Source organism: Catharus ustulatus, chromosome 4 (genome assembly GCF_009819885.2).
Source record: "Catharus ustulatus isolate bCatUst1 chromosome 4, bCatUst1.pri.v2, whole genome shotgun sequence".
Classification (NCBI taxonomy): Eukaryota; Metazoa; Chordata; class Aves; order Passeriformes; family Turdidae; genus Catharus; species Catharus ustulatus.
Genome location: NC_046224.1, coordinates 20,967,300 through 20,986,217, shown reverse-complemented (window position 1 = coordinate 20,986,217; position 18,918 = coordinate 20,967,300). Strand labels below are relative to the sequence as shown.

Genomic DNA, 18,918 nt, shown 5'->3' with positions numbered 1-18,918 from the left:
ATTGTTTGAGATATCTGCTAGTCTGGCATCTTAATATTATCAGCCACAAGAACAGTTATCTGTCAGTCAATCTTTTAACATTAGAATTGTTTACTCATTTTTACTTAAGGTGGCATGTCTGTGATGCACCCAGTAGGAATCTGAGGCCTGATATGAAGCAAACCTTCCAATCAGAGTATACAAAATAAATTATTTCGTAATTATTAGTAGTATTTCAGTAAAATAGTATTAAAAAGTAGTATTTTCAGTATTAAGTAAAAGCTTATGTTTTTACTAGCTACCAATAAGGATTAAAAGGGATGTTTAAGACCTTAAAAACAAGAATACAGCAAAAGTTCAGTGAGAAAAAGTAAGTACACATTATTTACAATGTGATTATCACTTTTCTGAGGTTCTGAATGCCTCTATCATCTTCCAAGGTGAGCGAAGAACCCTCCCCCTCTCCCCCTGCTTCCTAATTTTACACAAACCACAGGGAAAGCAGTATTTTGATACACTGAACATTTATTGTCTTTCACAAGACAAAATGAAGTTTCCCCAGCCAACAAAAATCCATCAAGATGACCATGAAGGGGATAGGGTGCAAAATTCCAGTGTACAGTATATGCAACAAATTACCTCCCTGACTACCCTGGAAGAAAGATGATTGATCAACCTCACTGCAACTAAAAAACATGATTATAAAATATTTACAGGAAAAAAAAAAACCAGTACAGAAAATAAAAACTGGACAACCATTTGTGTATGAAATGCTGCCAACACTTTTCTGTCTCCTTAAAAACCCGTTCCACTACCCTCACCAGAGCACTCAGGGTGTGTAAGGACTCAGGCAGGGAATAGTCACCCCTGTCCCCAGAGCATCATCATCTCCCTCCAGGGAAGGGGGAGGACTCGAGGGGAGCAGCATTGCCTTCTTTACTGCAATTTCCTTCAACCAAGTGCACATGGTGGCTCTGAAAGGAGCTCCCCAGGCACACCTCAGCTGCAGCGGTCTCTATTCACAGCACACTGGCAAGTTAACCTGTGGGTATGGAACTATTTCCAGTCATGCCCTTTCGTTGCTTGCAGGAGGACTTTCCCTTCTTCTCCCTCCACAGTGATCTTATCCGTGTTCAGAGGGGCAGGAAAGCTGACTAGGACTACGACAGGTCACAGGAGACCTTCCATTTCTTTCATGAAGGCTTCATACACATCATCCTTTGTCTGTACAGAGATAGGGGCAGATGACCCAGCCTTAGGGGCAGCTTTGGTTAACGGGAGGGCAGGCTCATCCTCTTGCTTTCTCTGGGAGGCAGCGGAAGCCCCTTTATTCTCGCGGCGCACTCGCAGGGCAGTGGGCACGAAGCGCGTGATCTCCGCCTTGGGGTTGGTGATCTGCGGCTTGGCACTGATGGTGGCCGTGGCTTTCTTCTCGATGGTGGCTGCGCTGGTGTCATCCGCCTTGGGCCGCTGGATCAAGCTGGGGGGAGCACTCAGCACCCCAGGATTTGGAATGGGAGCTGGTGGGAAGAGCCCAGGTGGGGCAGGTCCTAAGGGAGGCACCAGAGGTGGCCGTAACATGCCTGGGCGAGGAGGAGGGATGCCTGGGAGAAGAAAAGCAATCATGAGCTGTCTTCACATCTGGGAATTTCAAAATATTCGAGAAAAAAAGTCAACAGGCTCAGGAAAAAAAAAAAAAAAGTTTTCCAATCTGCACTAAATGTTGAAAATGCTTCTCTTCAGACTCTGAAAGCCATGTGAGTTTGTTTATTGATCCCTTTTAAATTTAAAGTTATGATCTGAGAATAAAGTTTCTTGACAATCCATCCCACTGGAATTTCAGAGTCATCAGAAATGTCTGACTCTGGCACAAAAAATAAATATACAGATCTCCAGCTCATTTAGTGGAGCACCATTAGAGCACCCAGAGGCTGTTCAAAAAGAGTCCAACAGAGCAAAAGTTTAAACTCTCAAATTCCCTTTTTGAGGGCTGATTTCTTGCTACCAAACTATGCAGAGAACTTTCTTGTTATTGCACAGACTAATATAGTAGCACACAGCACAATGCAGCCACAGACAGGAACAAAGGCAAACTGGCAGCCAGTATTACCTCACTGGCTTGATCACCAGAGCCAAGATTGAGAAAAGAAAGCAAGAAACAAACAGAACCCCTTACCTGGTGGGGCAGGAGGGGGCAGACGAGGAGGAGGACCACGTGGAGGAGGACCTGGGGGAAGGCCTGGTGGGGGGCCTGGGGGAGGGCCAGGTGGTCGCCCTGGGGGAGGACCTGGTGGCAGCAGTCGAGGCAAAGGCCCACGCAGCCCTGGTAACCCAGGAGGTCTCAGGAACGGAGGAGCTCCTGAAAGCATTCGTGTAACAAAAGAGAAATTTAATCCACAGTTTAAAATACATCCCAGCAACGATCTCATCAGCTAAGAATAAAGATCTTCAATATATGAATGAAAGCTGTATTACCCAGCTGCAAGATTATACAGAATTTCTAAAAATCTCAAGCAGAGGTAGATTTACAAAGTTAAAGCATTTTTATGAAAGTTAAGTGTATAATGAAAAAATAATTCCTTACCATATAACTGACTAGTAACTGATAACAGCTTCTGAGCTGAGTTTGTCAGAACTTAAACAGCTAAAAACCCTTCTCTGTGGCATTTGATTTTTTTCTGGCTTAAAAATACCTTTGCTCTTTTATTCCACTTCATCCACTGGCTCTGCTGCTGTCTGCCAGTGCTGGCTCTAATAAAGACAACCATCAGGAAGGTTACAGCTACAGGAGCCTGATGCCTCAAAAGCAAGTACAGCAACGATGATGTAGACTGATGACAGCCAGGTCTCAGTAACTGGGTACATATACTCCATCTGTAACACATTCTGCAGCTTCCAAACTCCCAAACTGCCTGAGAGCCTGCATCCCTCAAAGCAGAGTAAATCAAGCACTCACCTGGTGGAGGGCCGGGAGGAAGGCCAGTGGGTGGGCCTGGGGGCCTCAGGGGAGGGGCTGGAGGTGGTCCCAGCGGAGGAGGCCCAGGCATGGGAGGTGCCTGTATCTGAGCTGCAGGCACAGACTGTGCACTCTGTTGCTGCTGCTGTGCCTGGGAAGTCGCAGTAGACGACCCAGTCTCTGCAAGTGCTTCCTCACTGAGCTGTTGCTGCTGCTGTTGCTGTGATGTCTCTTCAGACTCTGAGTCCTCTTCCTCCTCCTCCTCTTCTTCTGAATATTCCTCCACTTCTCTCCCTTCTTCTGGAATTTCCTGACCTGGATATGGAGACACACTTACAAAATCTGTCTATGCATAACATCTTTGTGAACATCAGAGAAAACCGAGTATACAGAATAAAATAAAAAGAAGAAAGACAAAGATAAACCTTATTTCAAAAGGAAGATATCTGACCACTTTTTACTGTTAAACATAAAATGAAAACAAATAAAAATCATAGCTGAAAAATCATTGCTATTCTAGAGAGAGCTCTGACAACAAGAGTTATATGTTCCTCTGGGACCTGAAACTTGCATTGCCGACCCTAACTGTTGCTATTTAATCTCTGCCTTAAGGGAGTTTGTGGGGACGTGAGGCAACAGAGGCTTGGGGACACAATGCCACAATAAACACAATCCCCATGTCCAAGAAACTCCTGCACTTTTGAAAGATACTGGAGTTTCTTCTTAAAACAAAAGTTTGTTTTATTGGTTAACTTAGCACAAGGGTATTTTAGGGAGTACAAATCCTTACTGTGCTGAGCACACAGACAATGTTACCATTTCTCTTTCACCAAGAAATTCGTATTTCATTTGAACAACTGTTTAAAAATTAAGCAAGAAAAGGCTCAGAAGGAAAAAAATCAGTGAATTGCTACTCTTAACTTCAACTCTGCCATGCAAAACACACACATTACTTACACAAAAATAAATATAAAAAACCCTACAAAAAAGAAAAAAACGAAAGGGAAAAAAAAGAGCAAAAACTAAACTATAACTCAAATACCTAATGAGAGCTGATACTCTCAGCAGAGCTTACATTATGGCAGTAAAATATTTATTTTATAAAATAAAAACTGTGCTAAGTAAGCTGCCCACAAAAACCTTAACTGGAAGCCTAATGGCATATCACCACATATTATATCCATCTTACTCACCTGCCATTCGTAACATCATGGCCTGGAGTGGAGTCAGTTCTTTCATGTTCTTTTTCTTTTTTCGTGACTTCCCAGGCATGTCTGCAAACCGGACACTGTGACCTGGGGAAAGCAGGGTATGGATAAGGGTGACAGGAGGTGGGAAGAAAATAAGAAAAAGCAGATAGTTACATCAATACCTGCTATGGATACGTATCAGTCTAACATAATGATACTCCTTAGACAAGAGTTAACATAGGCGTTTGTTTTGGGTTGCAATGCAGTATGTAACCAAAAGTATCTATTCTGTCATTATCTATTGAAACCAGGAAGGCAGTGATCCTTATTTTCCCGGGGTATCTTCAATTAATGGGCCATCTGTTAAAACCAGGCGGGGCAGTGTTCTTTATCTTTTCACAATTCATTCGTCTTCCAGGGCAGTATCTTCTGTTAATGGCCCATTGAGTCCCACTGTATGACCCATAAAATTACTTCATCCCATTGAGAGATGCTTCAGCCAGGGGGAGGAGCCAAGCATTTCCTGCCTGGATGAAATCTGAAATTTGGAACATCAGGGCAGCCTTTTCCCACTGGATTCCAGTGGAAAACTGGACTTTTCCACACCATCACTGGACCTTTAGAGAAAAACTGCATCCTTCTACAGGAGCACTGCTTCAACAGAACCACATCTGTACTCCAGGAGGACTGCAGCCACCATTTAATGGGACTGCTAACAACACCCTGACTGACAGGGTGCCAGGTTGTATTCTGACAGTCAGTCTTTTTGTTGATTTGTATTACTGTATTTTTATTTTTAATTTGCCTAGTAAAGAACTGTTATTCTTATTCCCATATCTTTCCCTGAAGACCTCCTTAATTTCAAAATTATAATAATTTCGAGGGAGTTTACATTTTCCATTTCAAGAGAGGCTCCTGCCTTCCTTAGAAGACACATGTATTTCAAACCCAGACAGTGTTTCTGATTGAAGTTTTGCTAACCTAGTATTCCCTACCAAGGGAGCATATTTCACAGAGGCTTCATTTTGTAGGGCATCTTACTAATGCAATGATTCAGTTGCAAAATGCTTGTGAGCTATAAGCTAACACAACTTCTAAGAAAAAAAAAAGTTTGTCTCAAAGTTGCTTCACTTCTAGATAGCCTCCTTCTGACCCATTTATTAATAAAAATCCTTTAGCTGGAATTTAGGTGAGTTAGAACATAGTTGTCTAAATATATACACGTCCTCAACGCTATCAAGTAGTGTTTTGCTTTTGAAAAATCAACCCCCAGTCTCTCATTTCCCTTTCATACCTGATTTCTTTTCTTCTCCACCTTCCCTCTCCTTGTCATTATCACGATGCAGGAAGTCCTCTCCTTCACTGTCTGCATCTGACCTATCGCTGTCACTGTCATCACTGCTCTCATCGTGCTTATCTTGATCCATATCCTCAGGATAACCTTCATCTTCACTAGTGCTGGACATGTCATCATCGTGGCCTCGCTGTCCTGCAGAAAGCAAAGTATTAGGAAATGCATGAACTCCAAATACAAAATATTCTTTCACACCAGTGTATGTTTACAGTCACAACATTCCCCTTTAGCAACAGCATGGACAAACTGTCATCCCTTTGCTTTATAGCATATATTCTTAAAGGATGTTTTGGAAAACCTCTAAGATTTCATAATAACCTGCTGATTAATTTGCACAGCAAAAAAATGAAGGCAACTGCTACTGCAACTCATTCTTTAATTTCTATTCAATTGCCCACCACTGAAGTATTTTCCAGCAATTACCTGCCACTGAAATATTTTGATGCCTTCTAACATGAAATAAAGCTAGTCCATCTAGTCACAAGTTTCTAGGGATGATACTGCAACTGTATGAAAAAGAGGATTTATATTCTCCTAGCATATGCACACTCAGAACTGATTGTGGGTTTTACTGTGGTTTTGGTTTGGGCGTGCTTATTTGGTAGGTTTTTCAAATAGAAGATTTCTCTGAGAGTGATTCTGTTTTTTAAAGGGATAGTAAGAAAAATATTTCAGCACTGTTAACGGCTCATCCAAAAAACCCTAATCTCTGAAACCTAACCAAAAAAAACCATTAGAGACATGTAATTAAAAGTTTCAACATTTAAAAATACAGCTGGTAGCAAAACTGCAGGTATTACGAATATATCTGAATTACCTCAGAGGAGCAATGACTTAGTAAGAGTCCTTCAAGGAGTGATAACACTCATATTGCCCAGAGAGCACTTAGTCTAGGGCACACTGTATTCACAGCAGTACCATCCACAGCATAAGAGAGGTCCACAGAGAGGAATAGCAAAGCCCTTACCTGCTTCAGAGCTGTAAGAAATGTCCTCCTCTCGCCTTCGAGGAGCCACGTCCAGGGTGAAACCCACTTTACGGCCATACATCTGCAGGACCTGAGGTGGGGGTGGCCCTGGTGGAGGTCCAGGGGGCTTCCTGCCTGGAGGCAAACGTGGAACACCAAGCCCAGGAGGAGGAAGCACAGAAATGGATCGAACTGGTGGTCTGGAAATAAGAAAGGAAATGAGAAATGTAGGAGCACAACTAAGGCAAACGCGCCTTTAGTAGAATTATTCAGCCTTCTCTCACTACTGTTTATGCAGACTTCTAAAAAGAAACATGAACACTTAAAAAGTATAGATTTGGCACAAGGAGCATACAAAGATATGTTTGCAGAAGATCAGACAAAAGCTCCTCAGAAAGCAACTGAAGACAGTACTGAAAAAAATTAGCTATTGAATCCTACCACAGAAGAAGAATATGTCAGCAGGACAAAAGAACACACATATGGCAATTTAAGGGGCATTTATATGCAAAACAGTAGGGCTGCAAGTTTTCCTGATATGAAAAAGACAAAAGCTAGAAGGAATAATGTGTTACTCAAAGAAATTTTAACAAAATCTGTAATAGTGGGGAAAGATTAAAAAGGGCTTTGGTTAAAAGAAAGCACAATTCATTTGCACAGAATTCCTGACTTCTATGAGTCAATATTACCTCTGCTTCTACCCCCAACTTCTTCTTCATAATATGAGTGCTTCCTTTTTACTTCTGTAAGTTTCTTTTTCCACTTACCCATAGGCTGATGTCTTCTTGAGGATAGAAGGTGGTTGAGCCCCTGGAAGGGGAATGTCCTGTATGAGGATGTTGGAGGGAGCATGAGGCATATCTGGTAAGGGGATACTCTCCACTTCAACATGTTGAGCATTCTGAAAAAGAGGAGAAAAAAATATGAAAAAGAGAATGGGTTACTCACACAGAAGCCACTGCACAAACTCATTACTTTTTAAAGCACAGAATGTATGGAACCCGCCACCACTTGTCACGTGTGTCTGTTCTTAGGGTGTGTTATCTTGCAGCAGTGTATGACAGAAATTGGGGAAAGTGTCAAGTGTAAAAGCTTTCAATGCAAACCAAAGCACTTGCAATACATCCATGAAAAGCTTTAGTATTTCAGTGAAAACTCAGTCAGGTTTCCATCTCCTTTTAGACCTTCATTCTACAAAATGAAGAAGCTGCAGATAAGTATGTCTGTGCTTTTAAGTATTCAAGTCACAGACTGCTGCATGTTCCGAAGGAAAAAAAAAAAAAAAGTCTGACAGATCCTTGCATTTGCACAACACTATGCTGTATGGTAGGGAGGAATATTAGAGAAAGATCTTTAAAGGAATGCCAAAGGATTCTCATTATTTCCAGCAAGAGATTTAGAAGAAATTCAAGAAACATCAGTTGCACACTCACAGGCTCGCTCTCTCTTTAGTACAGAAAACAAAAAGCTGGTATTGCTCATTTGCAACACAAATTTCCCTTTCCTCCTTTCATGTTGAATGAGATCAATGTATCAGAGACAGTGACCTGACAACCACCACATTGTCCTCGCTGAAACGCTCTGATTCGAGGTACTATGCAAATTAATATTTCATATGGGCCACATGATGCTGAACTCAGATAAATATCTCCCTTCTTCTGTAACTGTCACAGCTGATGAGAGAATACACTACCACAGTTACAAGACTGAAACACAGTAAGCATTACCTTGACAGCATCAAAATACTGGCTGAGTTGTGCTCTCTTCTGCTCATACTCCACTTCCAACTTGCGCAGTTCTTTATAGATGTCAGGATTTTCCTTCTCATAGAGCCGCAAGATACGCTCAAAAGTCTCACGGAGTTTTTTGCGTTTATCCTTCAGCACTTTTTCATTAAGTTGTGGCTGCTGTACCGGATTAAACTCTGATCCAAAAAAGAAAAAAAAAAGACAAAAAAAATTTACAAATTACTCTACTGCACAACTATGATGAATTAAACTATTTCAAAGCAGATTCCAATCCCTGTTTTCAGGAAGTCTTCAGCCTGGTGACAATCCCCACCTTCTATTCTACATTAGCAGCACACACACACGCACTACTCATTATTCTTATCAACCATCTTCTGGGAAAAAAAGTCCTCTTTGATGGCACCACAACACCTCCAACCATAACCATTCCACAGATATTCACAGAATTCCCCCTTGTAACAGGAAAGGAAAAAAGATTATTCTATTTCAGTCTCCCCAGCTGGCTGTTAAAACTACACTGTGCATCTACATAAAGCACTGCCAAAGTCCAACACCTGGTACCTCTCACTCACCCATCTCATCCAATTTTTCCATGTCCCGGATAATCTGCTTTGGATCTTTCATCTTCAGCACAGCTGCTCGTACCATCATCCGCTGCTTTTTGTTCTAAGATTGGAGATCAAGCAGACAGAAAAGTTTCACAGGAGAAAGACACAAAACATCTGTTACCCCTTTCTCAGTATTTCCAGTCTGAAGAAAAAAAATCACACCTCAGAAGGCCCTGAAAATGTTCACTACGGCACAAATCAGCAGCAAATGTAGTTAATTGTCTGGTAATTTTAATTCCACTATTTTGGTAATTGCAAATGTTACTATAATTCCTTCACTCCTACTAAGACACACACAATCAACACAATAACCAACCGACAAAATACAGTAAAACACATTAAGGAGTGTGTGAGTCCTGGATGCTTTATTTGCTTGGATTTTTTTTTATTTGGTTTGTTTCTTTCCTTTGTTGTTTTGGTTTTTTTAAATTACTAAGTACTTCCAGCAATGCTTCAAAAATAATTACAAGTTAAAAAACAACTGGGGATATGTTTACTCCGAACAAGACTCCTATGTTTTTTTTAAACTACATGTTTGGATAGTATTTCCAAAGTCAGTCTTAGGATATCAACCAAGATATCCACAGTCTATTCATGGCCCTCTACAATCACACACAATACATAGTATAGGAAATGACAACTAAATGTTCCCTAATATCCTTATTTACCTTCTTTAGTTCCCTTTTCCGAGCTTCCTTTCCTAGAGGGGAAAAGAAAAAGAAAATAATAGCTTGTAAAACAAAATCAAGTTAATAAAGAACCTTTCCTTCATCAAGACTAGGGTTGTTTCTCAACAGTTCACTCATTTTACACACTTATTGTAACTCAGCTTCCCAGTGAAACAGAAATACAGCATGAAATAGATTTCTATTTCTTGTCTTTTATACAGAAAAAAAAAAAAGATACTGTAGTCTTCATGTTTCCAGAAGCAGGGTTTTTTCCATACAAAAAACAGAGAAATAGGCAACCAAAGCCATAGTGAGTGGTGCAATGATGAAAAAATTGCTGCACAAAAGCTGAAATAGAGTCATCAGACAACACACTTTAAAAATATGCAGGCTTTGAGAATGTCTCTGAAAGCATATCCACTGTGGGAGTCTGGATTTTCTTTATTCACTCAGCATTGATAATACCTGGCATTTTACCAAAAGTAGAAAAAACCAGTAAGACAACTCCCCCATCTAACCAGAGCACCTGCAAAAATTGACATGTTACTCAAATTCCTGCCTGGGACAGATTAGCTCTGTCCTTCCAACACTGATAACCAGTGCAAAACCAAGAGGTAAATACTTAAGAGAAGTAAGAGCATGAAAGCAAGCAGCCTTCCCAGACAAAACTGAGATAATACTTTTCAAGTTAGAGAAACTCAGTTCTGATCCACAAGCAAGGATTCTATTCTCAGAGAAAGCTTTTGATCTGCTCCTCTAGGTACTCCCCATTCCCCACCTTAGATTTTATGGATACTTACGGGCCTGATCCGTGGGATTCATAAACTTCCCACTCTTGGTGGATGATGTAGATCTCCGCCCCATCTTGATCTTTTTTCTTCTGCCTCAAAAAACAAAACTTAAAAAAGAGGGAGGGACCTGGAAAAGATAACATGGTATCAGATCCTACACACTGGTAGCTTGAGGGCGCTTGTTTGTCTTCTATCAGTAAGTTTCTCCTCAAAGTGCTCAAATACCTTTAAGGTCCTCAAACCTGACTATGAGCTCAGCACCCATATCAAAAGCACACTACTCAAACAAAGTACTACTAAGTACCTACTTACTACTACTTTAGCAGGTTATAATTTTAAACTAATTGATGAGTTTGTTATTATTCACGCCACAACTCAAGCCAAGAAGCTTTGTGCTTACCCTATTGAGAGGTGCAGGGCAGGGAAAAATGCATGATTTGTTTATTCTAAGAGAGTATCAGAGTTTAGCTTCTCATTCACTCTCTTAAGTGCTCTCCAGTTTTCACCTTCCTCTGTTTCAAATGCTCCCCCACAAATCTCCTCCCTTCCTCGCCCCTGATATCTCTCCCCAGCACCCACTGTACCAGCAAGGGTATGATTATTCTGCAATTAATTATTTCCTCTCTTTAGACACTTCCTCAGCTTACAGATGATGCATAAGTGTCCAAACTACAGCCAGGGATGCTTCTTCTCTCCCTCCCCCTCCAAACCCACCTCCCAGCCAAAACACTGGAGTGGGTTTGTTTTTTTCTTTTGCAAGACATTCTTGCTTCTTTATGCGGGAATCTCACCAAACAGAGGTAGGAGTTACATTTATGCCCCGTATTTCCCGAGTTTATAATATCTAAAGGCTAAAGGCAAAGAGAACAAACTTCCGAAACCCCGATTTCACATCTTCCAAGGACCTAGACTAAAGAGTTTCAACGCAACAAGTTAAGGGCCGAAGGTGAAAAGAAAACATAATAAACCAAGCACTACATTCATTATTCTTTTGGCCACATGGGAACGGGGCAGAAAGCCCTCCCTCCTACTCCCGCCCGATGGAAGGAGGAAGAAAATGAGGCAGCGCGAGCTGCCACCTTCTCCTCGCCTCTCCTCGCCTCTCCTCTCCCCGCAGCGAAGCCCCGGCGGCCCCTCTCACCGCTCCGCCCGGCCGGGCCCGGCCCCTAGGCCCGCAGCGGCCTCGCTCAGCCCCGCGGCCCCGCCGCCATCTTGCACCCGGCGCCGAGTGGCGGCGCGGGGCCGCGCTCCGGAAGCGGCGCGCGCGGCTCGATGGTTCCGCCGGCCCTCGCTCCCCTCGGAGGCTCCGACTCTATGGTCGGGCCTGCGGGCGGCGGGCAGGCCGGGGGAGCGGGGGCAGGCCGGGACTGTGATAGGGACGGGGCTAGGGCGTGAAACATCAATGTGCGAGCTATAAAATATGGGTGCAGGCTTGAAGAGCTTGCATGTCGGGGAGGAGATGTAGGAAGGAAGTTTTTCTCTGCACAGGTGGCATCTGGGAGCAGAGGTGGTCAGATCTCTAGGCAGGATTTCTGGACGCCCTGCTCCTGGTGAACATGCCTTGCAACACAATGTTGTTAGGGTTTTGTATGTCATGGAGACTCAGCTAATTTGTAAGGATCATTGGAGCATGGGTAGAAGACTATAAGCTATACATCAATGCCAGCATTTGGTCACAAACTGCACAAAGTCAAGGAGCATCCTCAGAGCCAAGGCTGCAGGAGCTCTCAGTGCCTAGGGAGTCTTGCTAGCCATGTGCACAGTGTGGTCATCCCCACCTTGTGCCTCTTTGCCGTGTTCTTTTTGTATTATTATTGTCACCAGAAAGAATGTTCAGCCGGGCAGATTTTGATTGCAATTGTACTGTTTTTCCACATAGGTATGGACTGGTCTGCGTTTTTTTAAAGGCTCTTCTTATTTGGAACACATATATAATAATTTTAATTCTTAATCCTTTGTGCAGAACAACAGCTTGAGCAAAGGCAGAATCTCAGGAGGGTGTGATGGAAAGGTGTGGCCATACACATCCCTGTCAGGTGCCATGTCACTGTAGAGGGGGTGGCTGGGTCTCTGAGGATCAGCTCTATCTCCCTGGGGTTTTCTGTCCTGGCCATACTGGTCTCACTGGGGACAGTGGTGCTGCCTCAGCCCTGACTGCTTTGTCCCAGCAGTGTCTGCTGATTTGGAGGACGGTAGTCATCTCACATTTTTCACCCATGTATGCTTCTGAACCCTGGGCTTTTTCCCTGATGACTCGGCAGAGCTGTTGAGTGCCAGCAGTTTCATTGCCATCTAGTGGATTTTGTGCGTAAAAGGGAACAGGAGTCAGAAAATATTAAAGTGAGAACAGAAACGGAGGAGAATAAAAACTCAGCAAAACAAACGAACAAACCCCCAAGCCCCAAAATGGAAAGGTTGTGACTCTCAGTCATGTCTTTATTTCATAGGCACTTTTTAGTTATTAATAAATTAAGATTGCTAATATTGAATATTAGCAAATGTATGAATTTGAACATGGTTTAGTGTGGGGGAAGTGGGTACTATAAAGGAACATATGCACAAACTTACTAGATTAGTCTATCATTAATTTTAAAAAATATTAATTGCACATATATTTAAGCTTTTAATACTTCTTTATTATTTGGTTTAAGATTGGTTTTCAGACAAAAAAAACCAAAGAAAACAAGTATAGAAAAGAGAGGTCTTCATGTACATTTTTATTAATTCTTAAATTACCCTTTCTTCTAAGATGAAGAAAAAACAATCCACAGCAAATCAGAGCGAGACAATACAAATAATGATGTTGCTCCCAGCTTTGGTTTTAAAATCTGAAAATAAGGACAATTGGTAGCATATTGTGAAATGCAAAATCTGAGCACATTATTGGCAGTCCTGCATTGGTGGGATCGGGTAAAGCATTTGGAAATATCTTTAGTACATGAACAGGGCTGCAATCCTACAGGCACTTGTACATGTGCATAATCCCACCTCAATCAACAAAAGAGCAACTTTGCACAGCAATTTTTATGCGTGGGTTGGCAGGAGCAGAGCATTACAAGCGTAAGAGGTTGTTCATGGCCAGGCACACCTGGAACGCAGCAGCTGCTTTCTCTCAGTTGTGGAGCAAGGTTGTCTGTGCATGTAGGTCCAGGCTTCTCTTACCTGCCAATCTACTGGGATTAGAGTTTATTTAAAGCAGATCTCTGGCTGGCTCCTTAGGACAGCAGGAAATAGCAGTTAAATATGCTTCAGCTAGCCTTGTAATGAATTCAGTCTATCAGATTTAGCACTAATCCACACTAAGAGTTGAGCAACCACAGGTGTCTTCATAAAGCCTCCAGATGCTGTCATGAATTGCCTTGTTGAAATTATTTGCTCCCATTGTTTTGTCATATTTGATATAGAAACCCACCTTCTCACCACTACCACTCCAGCAGTCTGTATTATTGTCTCTAGTATGAATTACAGTTCATTCTACAATGCTTCCCAGAAAATAAGCTTAAGGAAAGGTACAAAGTATTTGAAACATTGCCCCCCCCAAACACCTGTAAACCAGTTCTCTATTAATATATTTCAGTGCCAGTTTCCTGAATTGTTACTTTCCTTGTTCTGCTGCCGCAAATAAGAAAATAAAAAGCCATCAGTCATAATTAGTCAAAAGGCTTCTGCAGGCATATCTGCTGCAGCTGCTGTCACAGAAGAGAGAACTCCAGCTCCATTTACTGAACTTGCTGTCTCACCAAAGAAGTTACTTCATGTATGGCACACTGGTACTTTTCTGAGGCTGCTTTGAACTCAGCCAGGTGCTTCTCGTAGCTTCTCACAGCTGTCAGGAGCTGACTCCTCTCCACAGCTCCCAGGATGGCATGGAGAATCATTTCAAGGCCAAGCCCAATAATGGTAATACTAACTCCCCCAAGGACAGATGCCCCAATCTGTGCAAGGAGACCGATGAGCTTGCTCACAGTGAGAGTTAAATGATTGGAGCCAAGAAGTTTGATAGCTACCATTGCAGCTGTTGAAGTTGCTTCTCCAAAAATAATGGAAAAAAACTCTCTGGGCTATTGCAATTTTCTCCAGCTCGGGCTCTTTGATATCATACAGCTTCTGGTATAGCACTGGCTCGAGCTTTTCCTTCATGTCACTATCGATCTTCTGCACCTGATGCTGAATCTCACTCATCACTTGAATGATAATCTCACAGTTTTCCTTGACCGTGCTGCTCTCTCGCATCTTGATGGGGGTAATGGTACAGCCCAGGTGCTCGTTCAGCACTCCAACCAGCTCGTTGGTTGCATGGAAATTTGTGGACATACAGTCAAGCAATTCCTGATGCAGATTAATCAATTCTTGCTTTCTCTTGGGATTATCTGGGTAAAGGAGGTCACTCAATGCCATTCTTCAGAAATAAGCTACCTCAAGAGAGAAAAGAAATTTCTTACTCTGTTTAACACCCAAAACCACAGCCCTTAAAGTGCAGTGAAATGTGATTTGTCTCAGCCCCACTGGTTCTTTTCATCCTGAGCAGGTCAAATCCCGAGGCATACCTTGGAAATGTAGAAATACTAATTCTTGTTTTGGTTCCTTGCCAAATGATTGGAAAAGGATCTTATAAGACATTGGGTATGCTCTGAGCAACAAAATTAGCTAATAAATATGTAATGAGCAAATCGCTAAAATAGATGTGGGTCATTGGCAACTGAAGATTGAAATTGAAACTGAACATTAGAAACTGAAGATGGTAGAAGCTGAACTAGTTCACTAAAAAATGGAACAATCTCATCTAATCAGCAAAATTAAAGATGTGGCTTGAAGATTAGAGGGTTGTTCCAGGCACTCTTTTGTATCAGCCTATTTTTTCCATTTAGTGGCATCCAATTTTTGAGAACCATGATGGTTGGTGGATATGGGTTGTGTCACAATAATTTTATGCCAGTGTAGCTTTTTTCTTCTAATATTCAAGAGAATATGTTACTATATAAGCATTCTGTACTTGTGCTAGAAGCTTACCCTTGGTAATTTATAGTCAATAGTAAAATTGTCTATAATAATACTTGTATCACCTTACACACATCTTTCACTGTATTTCCTTCCCTGATATTTATTTCTTCATAAACTGCATGCCAACACAGAGAGTCCAAAGAGACTGAGTTAACAGTGATCACAGAGTTATTCCTCATAAATAAGATTCTTCAATCAACTCTGTCACTTCCCTTTAACCTCTCACCAGCTGCAAAGTGAAAATGCTTTAGCATGATTTCAGCTTAAATGCAAACATCTTTGCTACAGAGGCAAACTATGAATGAGTAGGATGACTTGTTTCTTTGCTGGTACTTTTTATGTTCTCTTACTGCAAATCTGGGCCACTTTTGAGCAGTGCTTTGCATTTCTCTAAGATAAACCTCTTCTTGCTGTTGGTGCCTGCATATCACAGCTAGAGCTACAAATAGTTATGTGTAGGGGACTACCCAGATTTTTCATCTTAAAAATATACCTTTGTGCCATTTTGGTTCTTTGTAGTTCTTGCACTATCTGTTAGCTGCAAATCATCTGACACTGACCCAGCTCTATTTTACTAAACATACCCTCCCCCACAAGGTCACAGTAGAAAGCCAGAATGATTTCCACAATCCCCTGCCAACTTTTAATCTCAGTGTTGAAATACAAGCCAGTCTGAAAAGAATATTTTTTCCCCTTTTTTTTTTTTTTTTTTTTTTTTTTTTTTTTTGTATCTCTGCCAAGAGAATAAACTCTTTAACACATATTCTTATACAATCTGAAGGGGACAAAATACACATACAGGAAACATAAAGCCATGATATCAATCATATCAATCCTGCCTCAGGCATGTTCCTGGCTTACCCTCTGACTCAATGTGGTACTGAAACCTTTCCACTCCAGTGCTGTTTGTTGTAAAGTCATTTGTTTTCCCTTATTGGTAGAAACTGAGAAGACAAATTGTCTTAGAAAGGATAAGCTTCAACAAACATTTTACATACTAGACAGCTGTAGAGAAGACTTTCAGAATCTGTTCTTTACATGTGATTATTTCAGCTTCTTATAGCTGTTCTAGATTTTATATCTTCTAATGCTAAAATTGTTTCTTGCTCTTCACATTAACCCTTTCATTAGCTTTTATATTTTCCTTCTAGAATTAGGCAGGCCTCATACATATTTCTGTATCTCTATTTCTCCAGCTCCAGGGAGATTTACCACAGAAACTTTTCTAATTAAGCATTTACACTGCCTACCTGATTTGCTCTGAATGCTCCTGTTGGAATGTGCATGGGATAACACACACAGTAACTTCAGCCTCTTTCCCCTCTGCTCGCCTGGTGTTTTCCAGCAGCATGTGATGAGTTAGGGATCTGGAGGCTGGGCTTCAGCTGCACCCTGTGCCTGCCTGCCTGTCGTTAATTCTGTTGTGTGATGTTTACCCAGATTCATCTCATTTTCTTGCTCCTGTCCCCTTCCTTCCAATTTTAAGTGCATTCAGTTTACTTAATGCTGGTTCCCAGTTACTAGATCCTCCAAAGGCCTTCTGTTCCTGGAGAGAATGGGCACAGCACGAATCCCTCCTGCCTGCAGCACAGGCACCTACAGCCATGGCTGAAAGGAGATGGTGTTACTTGCTGTCCCCAGAACATAATAGGTGTAGGACAGCACTTCTAACCCAAATAGATCAAGAGTATGTTTTTAGTGAGGCTTATAAATTTCTATTTTTATAAATATAAACATTAATGCTTTCACCTATGCTTTGAAATAATGAATTTTTGCAATGACTGCTTTGTACACCTACAGATTACAGAAGAAAAATTGAATAGTAAACATAAACAGAAAAATAGACACCATAGACAGTGGAAACAGGCTTTGTTCTGGTAAGATGAGCTTGTACAAATGCCTTCAACAAGCTAGACAATCTTCATGCTCTTATCCTCAGGAAGGTGGACCTGCAGTCCACAAGGGTCTTACCAGGAATGCTGCTTCCACTATAGAGGATGGCTGATTTCTCAAATGAAAATATAAGATGAAGCATAAAATGAGCACTCTGCAATTGCTGATGTGTTTTCACCTGAAAGCTGAGCTGCTGTATTCAACCCCAGTGAACACAATCAGGGTGCCAAACTCTCTTGTTGTTGGAGCTGTGGGCATGAAAACATAAGCTGAAAGAGAACACTAAATGATTTAACTGCTATATTTCTAGAAATGTCAATTATTTGTGACTGCTGAGTGTTTTCCACTGAGAACACCATGTAGTCCTGAAATACTTTGTGTGATTTTGAACTGAATTTAATTGATCAGGCTGTCAACTTCCTGTGTATCACATTCTGGAAACTGATTTCAGGTCTTCAGTGTTTGCAGTGGATGCAAATTCTTTTCTTCTAGAGCCCTCATCATTTGGAACATGACAGAAAATAATTTGAACAGTATGAAGGCTGTTTTGTTCCTGCTTTACTCTGGGTCTTTTGGGAAGGTTAATAGCTATTATTTCAAGTCTATTAAGTTGGAGCAAAAGACTTGATCTGGAGGTCTGTCATCCTTCCTTGCTGCAATTTGCCTGGTCTGTGATCCATGAGAGTAGAAGTGTTAGGGAGGCCCAGACTCAACTTGGAACAGCAGTGAAGGCTAAAATAAATTCTGCCATTTCACACAATTTCAGAACCCTTTTGCCATGGGAAAGAAATGGAGCAAAAAGCAGATGGTTGAACTGAGTTCTGAAAAAAAGGTGTTTAAAAGTGTACAATGGGACAGGAAGTTGCAATTGACTCAACACCTCTGACTACACATCTAACCACAGCAATAGCTGTGAAACATGTCTGCTGCAACCAGTCTAGCTCTACAGTGCTCTGGCACAAGCACAGGCAGCATCAGCAGCAGTCTCTGAGCTGTACACTATCCCAGGACTGTATCTCTAGTTGGCCTTGTGAAAACTCATAGGTGCAAGCAGGACATAACTTTCTTAGTAGTCAAAATGTATCATGATGGGCACCCAACAAGGAGAATGTTTTGAGCTTGCACCTATCAAGGGATGCTTGCACCATCTAGTCAGTGTATTAACTAACTAATATAAATCACTTTTAAGGGAACTGTAGCCTTACAAAACATGGCATTACTAAGTCTTTAATTGCTTTCTCCATTAAATGTAGACGCCAATGCATTTGACTTTGCTGTGCCTATTTCCCCCTCTCAAAAATATAGTTCTGAGGATAATGTAAAAGTAGTTGTTTTCTAGGACTTTCACAAATTTACTAAAAAACGCCAAAACATAAGAATGATTATTTTACAACACTTCCCTTACTTTGAAGATTGCAGGTCAAAGTCATACTTCCTGCTGCCATCAGAGTAACAGTACTTGTCACTGTTTACACCATATTTTGCTGGCTGCTTGGTAAGGTCCCAGAAAAGGCTGTCAAGAACTTTTTCTATGTTTTCTTCCAACTAATGTCTTGGGGAAGAATGCATCAGGTGGGTTAGCAGTTTGGATAATTGATTTCAGAAATGTAGCAATCTAACAAAAACATATCCTCTCTTATTCCTCTGTAATTCCCCTGTAAAAGCGCCTTCTAGATTCCTCTGTTTGCTTTTCAGAGTCAGACCCCACTCCAGAAATGTTAGTCCATCTTGGTTTTTAGAGTGGCAAATGAAGGCTGTTCAGA

At 41.5% G+C, this 18,918-nt stretch overlaps 2 protein-coding genes across 2 annotated transcripts; both read right to left on the bottom strand.

Moving 5' to 3' along the window:
- Nucleotides 1-484: 484 nt before the first annotated feature.
- LOC116996028 (WW domain-binding protein 11) lies at nucleotides 485-11,434 on the bottom strand. Its single transcript, XM_033059197.1, has 12 exons — nucleotides 11,403-11,434; nucleotides 10,271-10,388; nucleotides 9,471-9,502; nucleotides 8,767-8,860; nucleotides 8,174-8,370; nucleotides 7,214-7,347; nucleotides 6,447-6,646; nucleotides 5,420-5,614; nucleotides 4,129-4,230; nucleotides 2,936-3,250; nucleotides 2,156-2,338; nucleotides 485-1,583 (listed from the first exon to the last, which is right to left on the bottom strand). Exons 2-12 carry the CDS (start codon nucleotides 10,332-10,334, stop codon nucleotides 1,150-1,152), a joined length of 1,950 nt encoding a protein of 649 aa, XP_032915088.1. The 5' UTR covers nucleotides 10,335-10,388; nucleotides 11,403-11,434; the 3' UTR covers nucleotides 485-1,149.
- Nucleotides 11,435-13,576: 2,142 nt separating this feature from the next.
- Nucleotides 13,577-16,599, bottom strand: LOC116995745 (single-pass membrane and coiled-coil domain-containing protein 3-like). Its single transcript, XM_033058679.1, is given in 3 exon segments — nucleotides 13,577-14,310; nucleotides 14,312-14,673; nucleotides 16,513-16,599. Coding segments are annotated over 2 exon segments (678 nt in total). The 5' UTR covers nucleotides 14,660-14,673; nucleotides 16,513-16,599; the 3' UTR covers nucleotides 13,577-13,980.
- Nucleotides 16,600-18,918: the final 2,319 nt, after the last annotated feature.

Excerpts from the sequence above, each read along its gene's own strand:
- LOC116996028 (XM_033059197.1), bottom strand. The coding sequence starts at position 10,334 with ATGGGGCGGAGATCTACATCATCCACCAAGAGTGGGAAGTTTATGAAT. Across the intron at positions 9,503-10,270 it reads GAATCCCACGGATCAGGCCC|GAAAGGAAGCTCGGAAAAGG; the intron begins GTAAGTATCCAT and ends TTTCCCCTCTAG. Across the intron at positions 7,348-8,173 it reads AGTATTTTGATGCTGTCAAG|AATGCTCAACATGTTGAAGT; the intron begins GTAATGCTTACT and ends CCTCTTTTTCAG.